We start from the raw sequence: 13,029 nt of genomic DNA on the forward strand, positions 1-13,029 counted from the left end.
GGAGGGCGGGGACACTTACGTTGACCTGTGCCTCGCAAATGTCTTTAGCCTCGTGCAGCGCGATGAGAACAAAGGCTGTAAGGGACACATCTTTCTCCCTGGTGTCCCTGAAGCCACCCTAGAGGAGAAGCGTGGAAGCAAAGATAGGGTCACCAATGTCTTCACATGTCAACCTACGCCCCCTGTAGGCTCAGTGGATCAAGGCAGGGCTGGGTCTCTCCCAATGTCTCTCCAGAAGGGCCAGGCTCTTTAGTATTCATTCATTCATCTTGCAAATGTGCTGGTGCTGTGGATGAGATGTTGGATGAAGACCAGATTCTAGTCCCAGCCCTCTCGGTCTGTTAGGGGAGACAGATTACCAACCAGCTTGTCAACAGATACATAATTAGAAAGTGACGAGTGCTGTGCAGAAGTGGATGTGGCATTGAGAATGGACTATGGGAGTGTGACTCAGTCGTGGAAAAGTGTCCCGGAGAGATGATAGCTAAAACCACAATCTGAGCAGAGAGGAGAAGTCAACTCTCAAAGGGTGGGGCTTAGCATGCCAGGCAGGAGGAACAGCATGTACAAAGGAGAGGAAGGTTCCTAGCAGTACAGATGGAATGATGAGAGAAGTGGGTAAGGCCACGAGGCTGGAAGCCTGAAAGGTCAGGCTTACGCATCAATTCTCCAACTTAAGCACACCCGGTGGGGGTGGAGAGGTGTTCAAACTCGGATTCCTAGACGTTGCCCCTAAAGCTTCTGATTCAGTGCACCTAGAGTCCAGCCTGAGAATTTCTGACATTCTGCATTTCTAAAAGCTTGCAGGTAATTTTGCTGATGTTGCAGGCCTGGGGATCACACTCTTAGGACCATAGCTCTAAGGCGTTCTATGTTTAAGAGCAACAGGAAGCCAGGGGGGGTTCGTTTTGCCCTAGATCCTGCAGGTCTCTGATCTTTGCAAGGGAGGAGGGACACTGTCAGCTCCCTTATTTCCCTGTCCCCGCACGCAGTGAATTGGGCAGTGGGTGGATGGTGGAGTCTTTCTCCAGTCCATCCTGTGATGCTCTGGTGCCCTCTCCCCTGGCCTGCCCCGAATCTCTGCCTCTTACAATCATTTCTTGGTGTATCACAGGCCCATCCTCCTGGAAGATTCCATCAGGCTTCTGCTTCTCCAGGATCAGCCATTTGACCGTCTCACAGAGGTCCTTGGAGTCTATGGCGATGAGGTTGGCGGCCAGTGCAAAGACCTTGACCACGTAGGCTGTCAGCCTGCGGGGGTGGGTACAAAGCGTGAGGCAATTGGCTCTGGGATCCGGAGACTGGCATCTCAACCAACCAATGAGCAGAGTGGGGCTGGGCCTGGCTTGGTTCCTTCAAGCTCTTAAACCAGTGTGGCATGCTGATTATTCAGCGGGCTGGTACCTTGACTCTGGGTGGAGACCTACCTAGACCACCCCAGGCCGAGATCGAGGGCCTGCTCAGGGATGTGAAAGGCTGAGGATGTGCAAGCTGATCCTGGAGACTCACCAGGTGCTGGGGGGCCGATTCTGGAAGGCGGCGTAGGCTGAGCTTTTTTGTCTGAAGGCCAGCTGCTGGGTGTACCCTGCGGGGAAGAGAGATGTGTCACCAGAGGCTGAGTGGAGGGGGTGGCTGGTGGGCGTACGCCCTCCAGGGAGGGAAGGGGCTTAGAGAGAGGATAAAGATTCTGTGAAGGGCGGGACAGCGGTCTAGAGAGGAAAGAGGTCTCTGGGTAGGGGGCGGGTGTGTGGGAGGACGGAGAGCTAAAGAGGGACTCAGAAGGTGGGAAGATTAGAGAGAAGGGGAAGGAATTCTTGGAGGAAAGAGGATTCAAAGAGAAGAGGTTCTCAAAATGGGTTCTCAGGGGCAAGGGGGCCTCAGCGAGAGAGGGAGCTCAGAGGGGTTCAGAGAGGGGCGAGGGGGCAGTCTCAGAGAAGGGGCGGGACCCCGAGAGGGGCGGGGTCTTAGGAGTGGAGGGGGCTCAGAGATGAAGCCGGCTCAGAGGGCTGGGGCTCGGTGGAGCTGGCTCAGTGGGGCGGGGCTCAGGGGCGGAGCAAGGCCAGAGGGGCGGGGCTCAGGGATGAAGTGGGCTCAGAGGGGCGGGCTCAGGGGTGGAGCAGGCTCAGAGGGCGGGGTTCAGGGGTGGAGCAGGCTCAGAGGGACAGGTAGGACGTGCACCCTTTCTGATGAGCTCCAGGGACTCCTGCCGCTTCTCCAAGCCGAACTTCTCCCACTGGTCGGTGCTGTCCAGGTAGTGCACGGCGATGACCGTGGGCGTCATACCAATCATGTTCTGCTCCCCACAGCCGGAGGGGGTTTGGATAAGGTGCTTCAGCCGCTCTCCGTCGATGGCGTCCTCCGTCATTTGGGCCACCGGAGTCCCTGCAACCCGGCAGGAGGATGGCACTCAAGTCCACGGCTGCTTCCAGACTTTTCAGGCTCTGACCAGCTAGGGCCAAAGGGGTCAGGGACAGCTGGGGGCATGTGAATGATGGAGATACTTCATGGCTGAATGGCTGGAGGGGGTTTTGCTTTTGTGGGGGGTGGGCTTGTGCTTCACAAGGGAACTCTGGGCCTTGGTTCCTCTGGTTCCACCAGCGGTAATAACAGTCATGAATACTTTTACCAGGCTTCATGCTATTCCCCAGGCTCTGTTCTAGGAGAATACCATATAGTATTCTCTTAGATATCACACCCTTAGATATCAATACTATTATTCGCTCCTATCACAGATGAAGAAACCAAGGGTCTCCTCCCCAAACTTCACAGCTGTCAAGATGCAAGGTGCCTTTCTAGCTCCGTCTTGCCCCAGTTCTCCATCCAAGACAATTAGATCTGGAATTTCTGCTCTTGAACTATATTGCTCATGTAAACCTCTTTATCAGCAAAAGCTGTTTGCTGAACTAAGTACTGCCTGGAGCCTTCTATGAAGTGGTTCGAGGAGGGGTTCTAGCTGAAGAGGAGGCAGGAGACACATGGTTAAATATCCCTGGGGTGAGAGTGGATGGAACTGGGCTCCTGACTCTCGGGTCATGACTCTCCTCCCAACATTGTTCTGGGTCTCCTGGGGTTGGGGTCCAAGGGCATCTCACCTTGCAGGAGGATCTTAGTCTCTGACTCGGTGTCTGGGACTTGATCACTAAGATCTGCAGCTGGGACTTCCTCTCGCTGCACTCCCCCTGCAGGATGAATGGGAGACACAGATGGCACCAGCTCCCTCCCACCCCATTCTGCATCACCACCACCCAGGCCTCACTCCCTCTCCCGTGGATGACTCACCTTGACCCAGATGTTCTGGATTCAGTGTACGAACAGCCACAGTTTTGTTGACTCTTACGCCTTCTGGCTGGATGGTGTTAGGGGCAGGGGGAGTTGCATGAGTAAGACAGACAGTTGGTTATATGCTGGGGATTACTGTAGTATAAGGCATGAGGGCCTCCACCTGATCTTAGCTGTGTGACTGGAGGTCAGTTACTTAACCTCTCTGTGCCTCATCTTCCTTCTTTCCTCATGCCTATTGTTGTGCAAGTTCATAATAAAATTATAAATTAACAAAGAAGTAACAAGACCTTTAGAAATCTTTCTATGTGCCTAGATGATTGCTCTCCTGTGGTTAATTCATTTAATCTTCACAACAACCCACTGGAGTGGGTACCGCTTTTATCACTCCCATTTTACAGATGGGGGAGGGACTTCCTCATGGCCCAGTGGTTAATAATCTGCCTGCAGTGCAGGGTACATGGGTTTGATCCCTGGTAAAGGAACTAAGATCCCACATACCATGGGGCAACCAAGCCCATGTGCTGCAACTACTGAGCCCATATGCCACAACTAGAGAAGAAGATCCCTGTGCCACAACTAAGCCAAATAAATAAATATTAAAGATGAGGGAACTGGGGAACAGACAGGTAAAGTAACTTGCCCAAGGTCACAAAGCAAGTAGAACAGGATTTGGGTTTGAACCTAATAGTCTGGCTCCAGAGCCTGTTTTTAACCCAGCGCCTCTTAATGGGCTAAATAAAATAAAAATTTTAAAACAAATAATTTAAAAGAAACTTTTTGAGCCAGTAAACAAGAATAAATAATAAAGGAAAGAGAAAAAATAGATGAAAGAATGTACATAACTACTTAACACAGTGCCTAGCAGATAGTAAGTGCTCAATTAAAATAGGGGCGTCTTAATTAGAGTCAAAGGCCCAACACAAGCTCTCAGGTGTATATGCACATAAGCCTCCATGGAGGACAGTGGGTGCGTTTGCCCTCACAGAACCCATTCTCCTTTTGCCTGGAGTGAGTCCCATCTTTTCCTTTGCAGACTGAGTTCCTGCCTATGTTGTATTCATCAGTGTGTAACATCCAGCTCTCCAGGAAGAAAAGCTCTTGATTTATAGTGCTGCCAATTTCCTTGGTGTGAATATCTCCACCATGATGGATTTCAAGCTACCACCGTGAGTGAGTACAGACTTGGGACGTGGTAGACATACTGGATCTAGGGAGCTGGGTATCACAGGCTCCAGCTCACTACTGGTTTCTTCCCACCAGTGCCTGTGTTGAGTCATATTGAAATTCACAGCAAGGGGAAAAACGTGTGCACCTATATATACACACTTTCATGTAATTTTTAAAATATATTATTTTAATGGTTAGGTTTGTTCCAGAACATTAAAGTAGTTGAAAAAATATGTTTGCTTCCATTAAAGCCAGAAAATAAAAATTATAATAAATTATGATTTGGGTGTAAATAAAACATTTCAATGTGAAATCTGTCAGTTTTGATACATTTGGTTTTGAATGTTTCAATATTTTTTCAACTACTGTAATGTTTTTTGGGAAAAAATAACTGATAAAAAATATACACGGGCCCAACTCAGTTTTCTTTTGCTTTAGGTGTCAATATGACATAGTTTGACACCATCAAATTTGTCTCTAAAATTTTGATATTTTGTATATTGCAGGGGTTTTGGGAATGAATTTTGATTTCTTAAAATATTGCACTAAAATATTTTTGATCTTGTTTATGATCTTATGCTTTGCTTTAAAGTACTCATGAAAGATGCTAAAATCCTTTCATTTTGGTTGATGATTTTGTCTATTATATTTGAAAATGTTCAACACTATAGGAAACAGTAACAGAAATATGACTGTTAATGCATATTTCTTTTTTTCTGGGTTGAGTTTTTTTTCCCCATGGGTCTTCTTTTTTGTTGTGTGTTAACGCGTATTTTAAGGGTAAGACTCATAGGTAAAGACTCATAGGTAAAACTCATAGGTAAAAAAGAAGTGTTCTAGTTCTTGCAGTTGTGTATTATTCCTTTCCAATATTTGCTCTGTGAAATATATTTTCTCAAGCTTTTTAAATTTTACTTATTTATTTATTTGGCTGTGCTGTGTGGCTTATGATATCTTAGTTCCATGACCAGGGATCAAATCCAGGGCCACAGCAGTGAAAATACTGAGTCCTAATCACCGGACCACCAGGGAACTGTCCCCAAGATTTTTAAAGTCAGAAGAAAACTCCTGTGCTAAAATGTTACAAGATGTCATATTTGATATTAAAATATATTTTAATGAAAAAATATTATTGATTTCTGAGTTTTCAGGTGTCTGCTAAAAATTCTGTGCCCAAGAATAATGCCTCACTTGCCTCACCCTAATCCTGGCCCTCCATTCAAAGTTCCAGAACTCCTGAATCTCCTATGGTGTGCCTGGGTCTCCAAGTTGGGTTGACAGCTCAGGGAGAACCGGAGCCTCTCCTGAAGGACAAGGGGCAGCAGGTACCCCAAGGACTCACCACGACCTTCAGGGTCTTCTTGACACCATCACTGATGAAGTGGTTGTAGACGGCAGCCTTGACCTCCACCTCGTGGAGGCCGATCTTCAGGGGCACAATGACGTAAGGCACCGCCACCGAGGACCTGGCTGGGATCGTTATAGTCTGCTGGTGGCGCTTCTTGGCGGTGGCCAGGCTACAGAAGGCTGGATTGTAGAGCAATTCCACCCTCACCTGCCAGGGGGAGAGAGTATGGGGTCAGGAGAACATGCCACAGACTCGCTCCCCCAAGTCCCCGCGCCCTCCATGCCTCTGTTGCGCCAGGGACGCACCTTGAGATTTTCCGCCTCCCGGTAGTTGTAGAGGATCGCTCGGATCTCCACTTGCTCGTTGCGCACCACCGAGTAGGGGAGACGCAGGTCGATAAAGAAATCCTGCATCACAGTGACCTCATAGGGGTCAGCCACACAGATCCCTGCCCGGAGTGGAAACAGAACACAGAGTGTCAGGAGTGGGTCAGGGGACTGGGCAGCGTGGACTGGGTCCAAACTCTTGCCCCTACCAATGTCTCAGTGCTTACACTTAACCGCGGGAGCTATCCCAAGGTCTTTGCAGAAGCCCATAGACATAATATGGGGGCTTTCCTGGTGGCTCAGATAGTAAAGAATCTGCCTGTGTCACAGGAGATGTGGGTTCGTTCTCTGGGTCAGGAAGATTCCCTTCAAGAAGGCAATGGCAAACCACTCCAGGATTCTTGCCTGGGAAATCCTGTGGACAGAGGAGCCTGGCGGGCTACAGTCCATGGGGTCTCAGAGTTGGACATGACTGAGCCACTAAGCACACACACATAGATGTCACATCGTGGCGGGGGTTTGATCCCTGGTCAAGGAACTAAGATCCTGCAAGTCACATGGAGTGGACAAAAAGAAAATCTCTTAAAAAGAAATGACTAAGCCAGAAACTAACACAACACTGTGAATCAACCATAATTCAATTTTTAAAAAAGGGAATTCCCTGGTGGTCCAGTGGCTGAGACTCTGGGTTTCCAATGCAGGGGGCCCAGGTTTGATCCCTGATCAAGGAACTAGATCTCACATGATGCAGCTAAAAGCCAGTGCAGTCAAATAAATAAATAAAAAGAAATATCTTTTAAAAAAGAATTGACTTCTGATACCTGATCTGTGTCATTTAAGGAGGCGTCTATACATCTCCAAAAGGCAGTTACTCTTTGACCCCTAAAATATGCTCAACTCCAATAATAAAAATAATAGTTCACACTCATTGAACATGTACAATGTGTCCGGTACTATTATAACTACTATAAAATCCCAACACTTTGAGTAGTTACTCTTTCAGTTGTGCCCATTTTATGGATGAGCATCAAGAGGCTGAGTAACTTGATTAAGGCCACACAGCTGCCCAGAGAAAGATGTGGGATTTGGACTCAGGGACTTGGGCTTGGGAAGCGCCCCACTTTTAACGACACTCTTTCTTTACCCCATAAGAGCTCTTAAGTTTAAAATTTTCAAGTTCTATTGGTTGCATGCATGCTAAGCTGCTTCAGTCGTGTCTGACTCTTTGCAACACTCTGGACTGTAGCCCGCCAGGATCCTCTGTCCGTGGGATTCTCCAGGCAAGAATACTGGAGTGGGTTGCCATTTCTTTCTCCAGGAGATCTTCCCAACCCAGGGATCAAACCCAGGTCTCCTGCATTGCAGGCAGATTCTTTACTGACTGAACCAGAAGGGAAGCCTAAATGTCTTATACATACTGCTATATTTTAAATGGGCAACAAATAAGGACTTACTGTATAGCACAGGGAACTCTGTTCAATGTTATGTGGCAGTCTGGATGGGAGGGGAGTTTGGGGGAGAATGGATACATGGATATGTATGGCTGAGTCTCTTCACTGCCCACCTGAAACTATCACAACACTGTTCATCGGCTGTACTTCAATATAAAATAAAAAAGTTAAAAAAAAAAAGATAATGTCTAACAAACTCCGAGGTAAAGCTTCTTGACCAGATTGCAGCTAGTCCAGAGAACATGCTTAAGAGGCAAGGGTCTAAAGGTAGTTTACATTTTTTTTTCAAGCTGCAGGAACATTTTTTAGGTAAAGGAAACCTCAGACAGAACCTTGGTATACAGAAATGCACAACAGGCAAATATGAAGATGCCCTGATTTGAAACAGGGATGGGGACCCCAAACTAGAACTGTGCTGAGTGGCTTTGGAGTCCCAGGCAGAAGGAAAACTATGTGCCTTGCGTATAATTTATGATAAATTATAACTAAATAAACGTATACTAGAGTAACTGGGTGTGGTATAAATGAAATACACTTAATGCTGTGAGTTTTAATACATCTTTTTTGTGTGTGTTTTTAATAGTTTTTCAACTACTTTAATGCTCTGGAAAAAAAATAACCTTTAAAATGGACAGAAAATATGTATATGAAACACATCTTTCCTTTGGCCTCAAGCTCTAACAGGGTTCAACACAGTGCTGGTTTTTATTTAAAATCTAGGTATTTTGTACATCATGGATTTTTTTTTTTTTTTGGCATTCATTTTGATCTTTTAAAAAACTATTGCATGAAAATACAATTTACCTTGATGACTGAGTTTTTTTGGCACCCACCTAATTTTGCATTCAAAGTCAGTGCCTCACTTTCCTTGCCCCATTCCCAGACCAGCTCTAAATCATTCATACTTGACTAGGGTTTGTCAGGGTCCCACACGCAGCTGTTGGTGGCAGTGGCGGGGGGAGGATATGCATACCCCTTTTTGTTGTGTTTCACAGCCTACCTGCTGATGTTTCAATCACTCACTTCATCCCGCTTCCTCTTTTATTTTTTCTTAATTGCTTGACTCACTATCATGGCAACATCACCCCTACCAAGTTGTTGTTGCAAATTATTCTCTATGATATTATAGAATAATACATCATATAGCAAATAATTCTATATGATATGGTGGATATATGTCTTTATGCACGTGCATGCTCAATCGCTCAGTCGTGTCCAAATCTTTACAACCCCATGGACTGTAGCCCACCCATGAAATTTTCCAGGCAAGAATACTGGAGCGAGTTGCCATTTCTTACTCCAGAGGATCTTCCTGATCCAGGGATCGAACCTGCCTTTCTTGCATCTCCTGCCTTGGCAGGCAGGTTCTTTACCACTGCGCCACCTGGGAAGCCTGTGTGTTTTTATACATTTGTCCAAACCCGCAGAAACGTAAGACACCGAGTGTGAGCCCTAATGTCAGCTGCTGCTGCTGCTAAGTCGCGTCAGTCATGTCCGACTCTATGTGACCCCATGGACTATAGCCTACCAGGCTCCTCTGTCCATGGGATTCTCCAGGCAAAAGTACTGGAGTGGGTTGCCATTGCTTTCTCCTTAATGTCAGCTAAGAACTAGCAAAGATAATGATGTGTCCATCAATTGTTACAATGTAGATGGTGAGGGAGGCTGTGTATGTGGTCAGGGAAAATGGTACATAGGAAGTCTGTGCACCAGCCTCTCAATTTTGCTCTGAACTAAAACTGCGCTAAAAATAAAGTCTATTTACCAAATCACGATGTCACTCACATTCTGCACTCTAATCCCTCTCTAGTAACCAGGGCAAAGTGTCAGCCACCAAGAAACAAAAGATCTGTCAGGATGGAATGAGAAAATGCTCAGGGGATCTGGGGTCCCGGCCTCCGAGGACCGGACCACCATCCTCTCTCACCTTTCTTGTCTGACAAGCTCACGGCCAGAATCTCCCAAGTGGTGATGGAGTCTTTCAAAAACACGTTCATGAGCTTCGTGGAGATTCTGGTCCAGGGAGAAGTGGGGGGGGGGGCGGTGATTAGGAGAAGACATCTAGCAGGATGCAGGGGGAGAGCAGGTAGGGAGGGGCCCCAAGGGACAGGGTTGGAAGGGGGCTGGAGGTGGGTACATTTAGGTAGCCCCAACTCTATTTTCTAGGCTGGGTTGTGTGCTTCCACCATGATTCCACAAAAGAAGGGGGTTTGAGGGGCATGCAAATGCAGTGTCCAATCTAGGGTGACCATAGAAGCTGGCCTGGGGATAGGTTGAAGTGGGGCCATCCCAGCTTTACCCATTTTTGTCTGCTTGTTTAAGGTCCTCAATGACGGTCCACAACCAGCTCTCGGGGAATTGGCTTCGGGAAATGATGTCCTCCTCTGGGATTATGTCATCATCCAGGTCACCTGTGGGTGGGGGGTGGGGGGTTAAAACAGACTGAATCCCCCCTCCTGCTCCCTCCACTGTCCCTTTTAGATATTTATCTTTATCATCCCCTAGAGGGATTCCTAGCATGGACACACCCAAGGTCACATGATCACTTCCAGGGATCCTAGGCACATTTGCCCCAAGAGGCTCCTTTCTCCATTAAAAAAAAATATTAAAAGTCACATTTTACAACCATGTTGGTATAAAGGTGAAAATAAGCCACACTGCATTGGGTTGATTTGTTTTTTCCCCTTTGATTTTCAAGGGAATGAAAATATTTGCATGAAAGAGCCTCTAAAAGCATCATTGGCCCATGCCTGCTGTGTTACATTAACCATGTGATGGTTAAGTCTATCCTGAAAGCAATGGGGCTAGCTGAGAGATTCTCTGGACTTGATGGAGATTGCCAAAGAGACAGTGGTCTTTAAAAGTCATCTTGACCCCATCAGCAAGTACACAAAGCTGGACTAGAATAGAGTTTAATCCTGGCTGGGCTTTCCTCAAACAATGATGAACAGATTTTAATTTGGTTCTGGGGCTTCCCTGGTGGTTCAGATGGTAAAGAATCTGCCTGTCAATGCAGGACTTACAGGTTCCCTGGGTCCGGAAGATCCCCTGGAGGAGAAAATGGCTACCCACTCCAGTATTCTTGCCTGGGAAATCCCATAGACAGAGGAACCTGGTGGGCTACAGCCATGGAGTCACAGAGTCAGACTCTTAGTGATTAACACTTTCACTTTTCTGCCTAACCACAAAGTAGGTGGAATTCCATAGATACTTAAATCCACCCATAAAAGCGAAGAAGGTGAAAGTCGCTCAGTCATGTCCGACTCTTTGCAACCCCATGGACTATACAGTCCATGGAATTCTCCAGGCCAGAATACTGGAGTGGGTAGCCCTTCCCTTCTCCAAGGGATCTTCCCAACCCAGGGATCGAACCCAGGTCTCCCGCATTGTAGGCAGATTCTTTACCAGCTGAGCCACAAGGGAAGCCCAATACTCTGGAGTAATCTATGAAAGTGCCTTGGGATACTAACTCTTAATCAACCCTCTGTATCACCCCCAGTTGGCTAAAAAAATGACATAATGCTGGGGGAAAAAAGTCATCCGTGTGTGTAAATCATACACACATTGTCTAAATTTCTTCTTTGCGAAAGAAAAGTCTTGGGTCACTGGAGCAGAGAGTAGCATGCCTAGTCATTATAATTTGCAAAGAGACTGAAGGTAGAATTCTGTGTTCATGTATGTTGGGAATCATGTTTTTGGTGGGGTAGAGGGTTGAAGGGGTTGCTAGTTTTCCAGCTAAAGGAATTCAGAAATATTTGACTTTGGCAGTGGCTGCTTTTGAGAAGTATCTGCAGATAGTTCAGTTTCAACAAAGCCCATTCTGGCACAGAAGTCTTCTAATTAAGACATACTAAAATATATTTTTAAAAAACAAAAAGAAAAGGAGAGGGACTTCCTTTTCTCCCACTGGTAGTCCAGTGGTTAAGGTCCTGAAGTTCCACTGCAGGGGGCATAGGTTCAATCCCTGATCAGGGAACTAAGATTCTGCATGCCACATGGCATAACCAAAAATTTTAAAAACTGAATAATGGTGGGATCAGGCCACACCGGGCTCCTCTGTCTCTCAACAGATGGCCGTGGAGACTATGTGTCAGTTCTGTAAAGGCCACTTTGTGGTGAGACCATTCTGATTTTGCTTAAAGGGGGCTTCTAAGAGAAGCCCTGGCTTTGCTTAAGATTGATGTGGCCTGAGATGTAGAGTTTTGACTGTGTACATGTCCTCTCCAGAATCGAATGAATGAATGAATGATTGAACATTGGGCAAAGGTTGAGCAGGTCTCTTAATAAGGCAACATGAATTAGTTTTCTTTGGTAAAGGCAAGCTTATAACCCATCTCATGTCTTCCTACTGGCAACTAGTGTGACCAGCTCTATCTTCTAGAACGATCCCTCAGATCATGGGAGGGAGGGGTGTCCTGGGCACTGGTAAAGTCAAACTTCAGAGGGTCTGGGGCCAGGGCCAGGCTAATCCACCCAGGCAGGAAATTTCCTTGCCCTCAGGAAAGGAGTCTTCTCCACTAGACTAGGTCCTTCTTCCCTCAGACAGGCACTTTCTTCCACCTGCGACAGACCCGCATCCCCCTCAGACAGGACGTCCTTCCCTCTCAGACAGGGATCTCCTTGCCCCACTGGAGATCTCCTCCTCCCTCAGACAGGCACGTCTTCCTCCCTCTCCGGACAGGCCTCCTCCTCACCTCGGACTCGCTGGATAGAGACCTCCTCTTCCTTCGGACAGGCACCTCCTCCCCCTAGGACTGGACTCCCCGCTCCTTGAACAGATTGGCTCTACCCTCTTCGGATTGGCTCCTCCTCCCACCTCGGACAGGCCCGCCCTCCCCGCCACGGGACTCACTCCTGGCCAGCTCCAGGGCGCCGTCGCGGCTGTGCTGCTGCCGCAGCTGAGTGATGTACTCGCAGCAGTCCAGGAAGGCCTTGACGCACGCGTCGCCCTGCAGGATGAACTGGGCCCGGCGCTGGCACGGGAACTTCATGGGGTTGTCCCGCATGCCGTCTTCGCAGCACTTGCGCAGATCGCTGCTGTACTGACCCGCTATGGGAACACAGATTTCCCCGACACGTCCCGCGCGCCCTCAGCTGCTGGCCTCGAAGCAGCAGGCACTCAGGACACAGCCCAGGAAGAACTTCCCCACGGTCAGACCCTCCCCTTCCCTCTCTAGCTGGGATCCAGAATGGGTGGGGACCAGCGGAGGGCGCACACCTTTATCCATCCTCTTCTCCATGAGCTGCACCGAGCGGCGTCGGCGGGTGGCTGGTTGCGGGCACTGCGGATCTAAAGGCAGGTGGAAGGGGAACCAGATGGGTTAGGCACCTACTATGTTTCTGCTTTATTGACTATGCCAAAGCCTTTGACTGTGTGGATCACAATAAACTGTGGAAAATTCTGAAAGAGATGGGAATACCAGACCACCTGACCTGCTTCTTGAGAAATCTGTAT

General features: G+C 47.7%; 1 protein-coding gene across 1 annotated transcript in view; it reads right to left on the reverse strand.

Annotated features, from left to right (window-relative positions):
• Window positions 1–13,029, reverse strand: part of C3 (complement component 3) — a 36,287-nt gene that overhangs the window by 12,143 nt on the left and 11,115 nt on the right. Inside the window, exons 17-28 of the mRNA XM_010828469.1 lie at window positions 12,793–12,864; window positions 12,427–12,624; window positions 9,874–9,985; window positions 9,502–9,587; window positions 6,103–6,245; window positions 5,792–6,004; window positions 3,280–3,346; window positions 3,093–3,179; window positions 2,179–2,382; window positions 1,510–1,585; window positions 1,092–1,251; window positions 20–118 (exon numbers count right to left, since the gene is read on the reverse strand). Coding sequence (XP_010826771.1) covers window positions 20–118; window positions 1,092–1,251; window positions 1,510–1,585; window positions 2,179–2,382; window positions 3,093–3,179; window positions 3,280–3,346; window positions 5,792–6,004; window positions 6,103–6,245; window positions 9,502–9,587; window positions 9,874–9,985; window positions 12,427–12,624; window positions 12,793–12,864 — 1,517 coding nt within the window. The remainder of the gene's footprint in view (window positions 1–19; window positions 119–1,091; window positions 1,252–1,509; window positions 1,586–2,178; window positions 2,383–3,092; window positions 3,180–3,279; window positions 3,347–5,791; window positions 6,005–6,102; window positions 6,246–9,501; window positions 9,588–9,873; window positions 9,986–12,426; window positions 12,625–12,792; window positions 12,865–13,029) is intronic.

Source organism: Bison bison, unplaced genomic scaffold (assembly GCF_000754665.1).
Source record: "Bison bison bison isolate TAMUID 2011002044 unplaced genomic scaffold, Bison_UMD1.0 scf7180017864492, whole genome shotgun sequence".
NCBI lineage: Eukaryota > Metazoa > Chordata > Mammalia > Artiodactyla > Bovidae > Bison > Bison bison.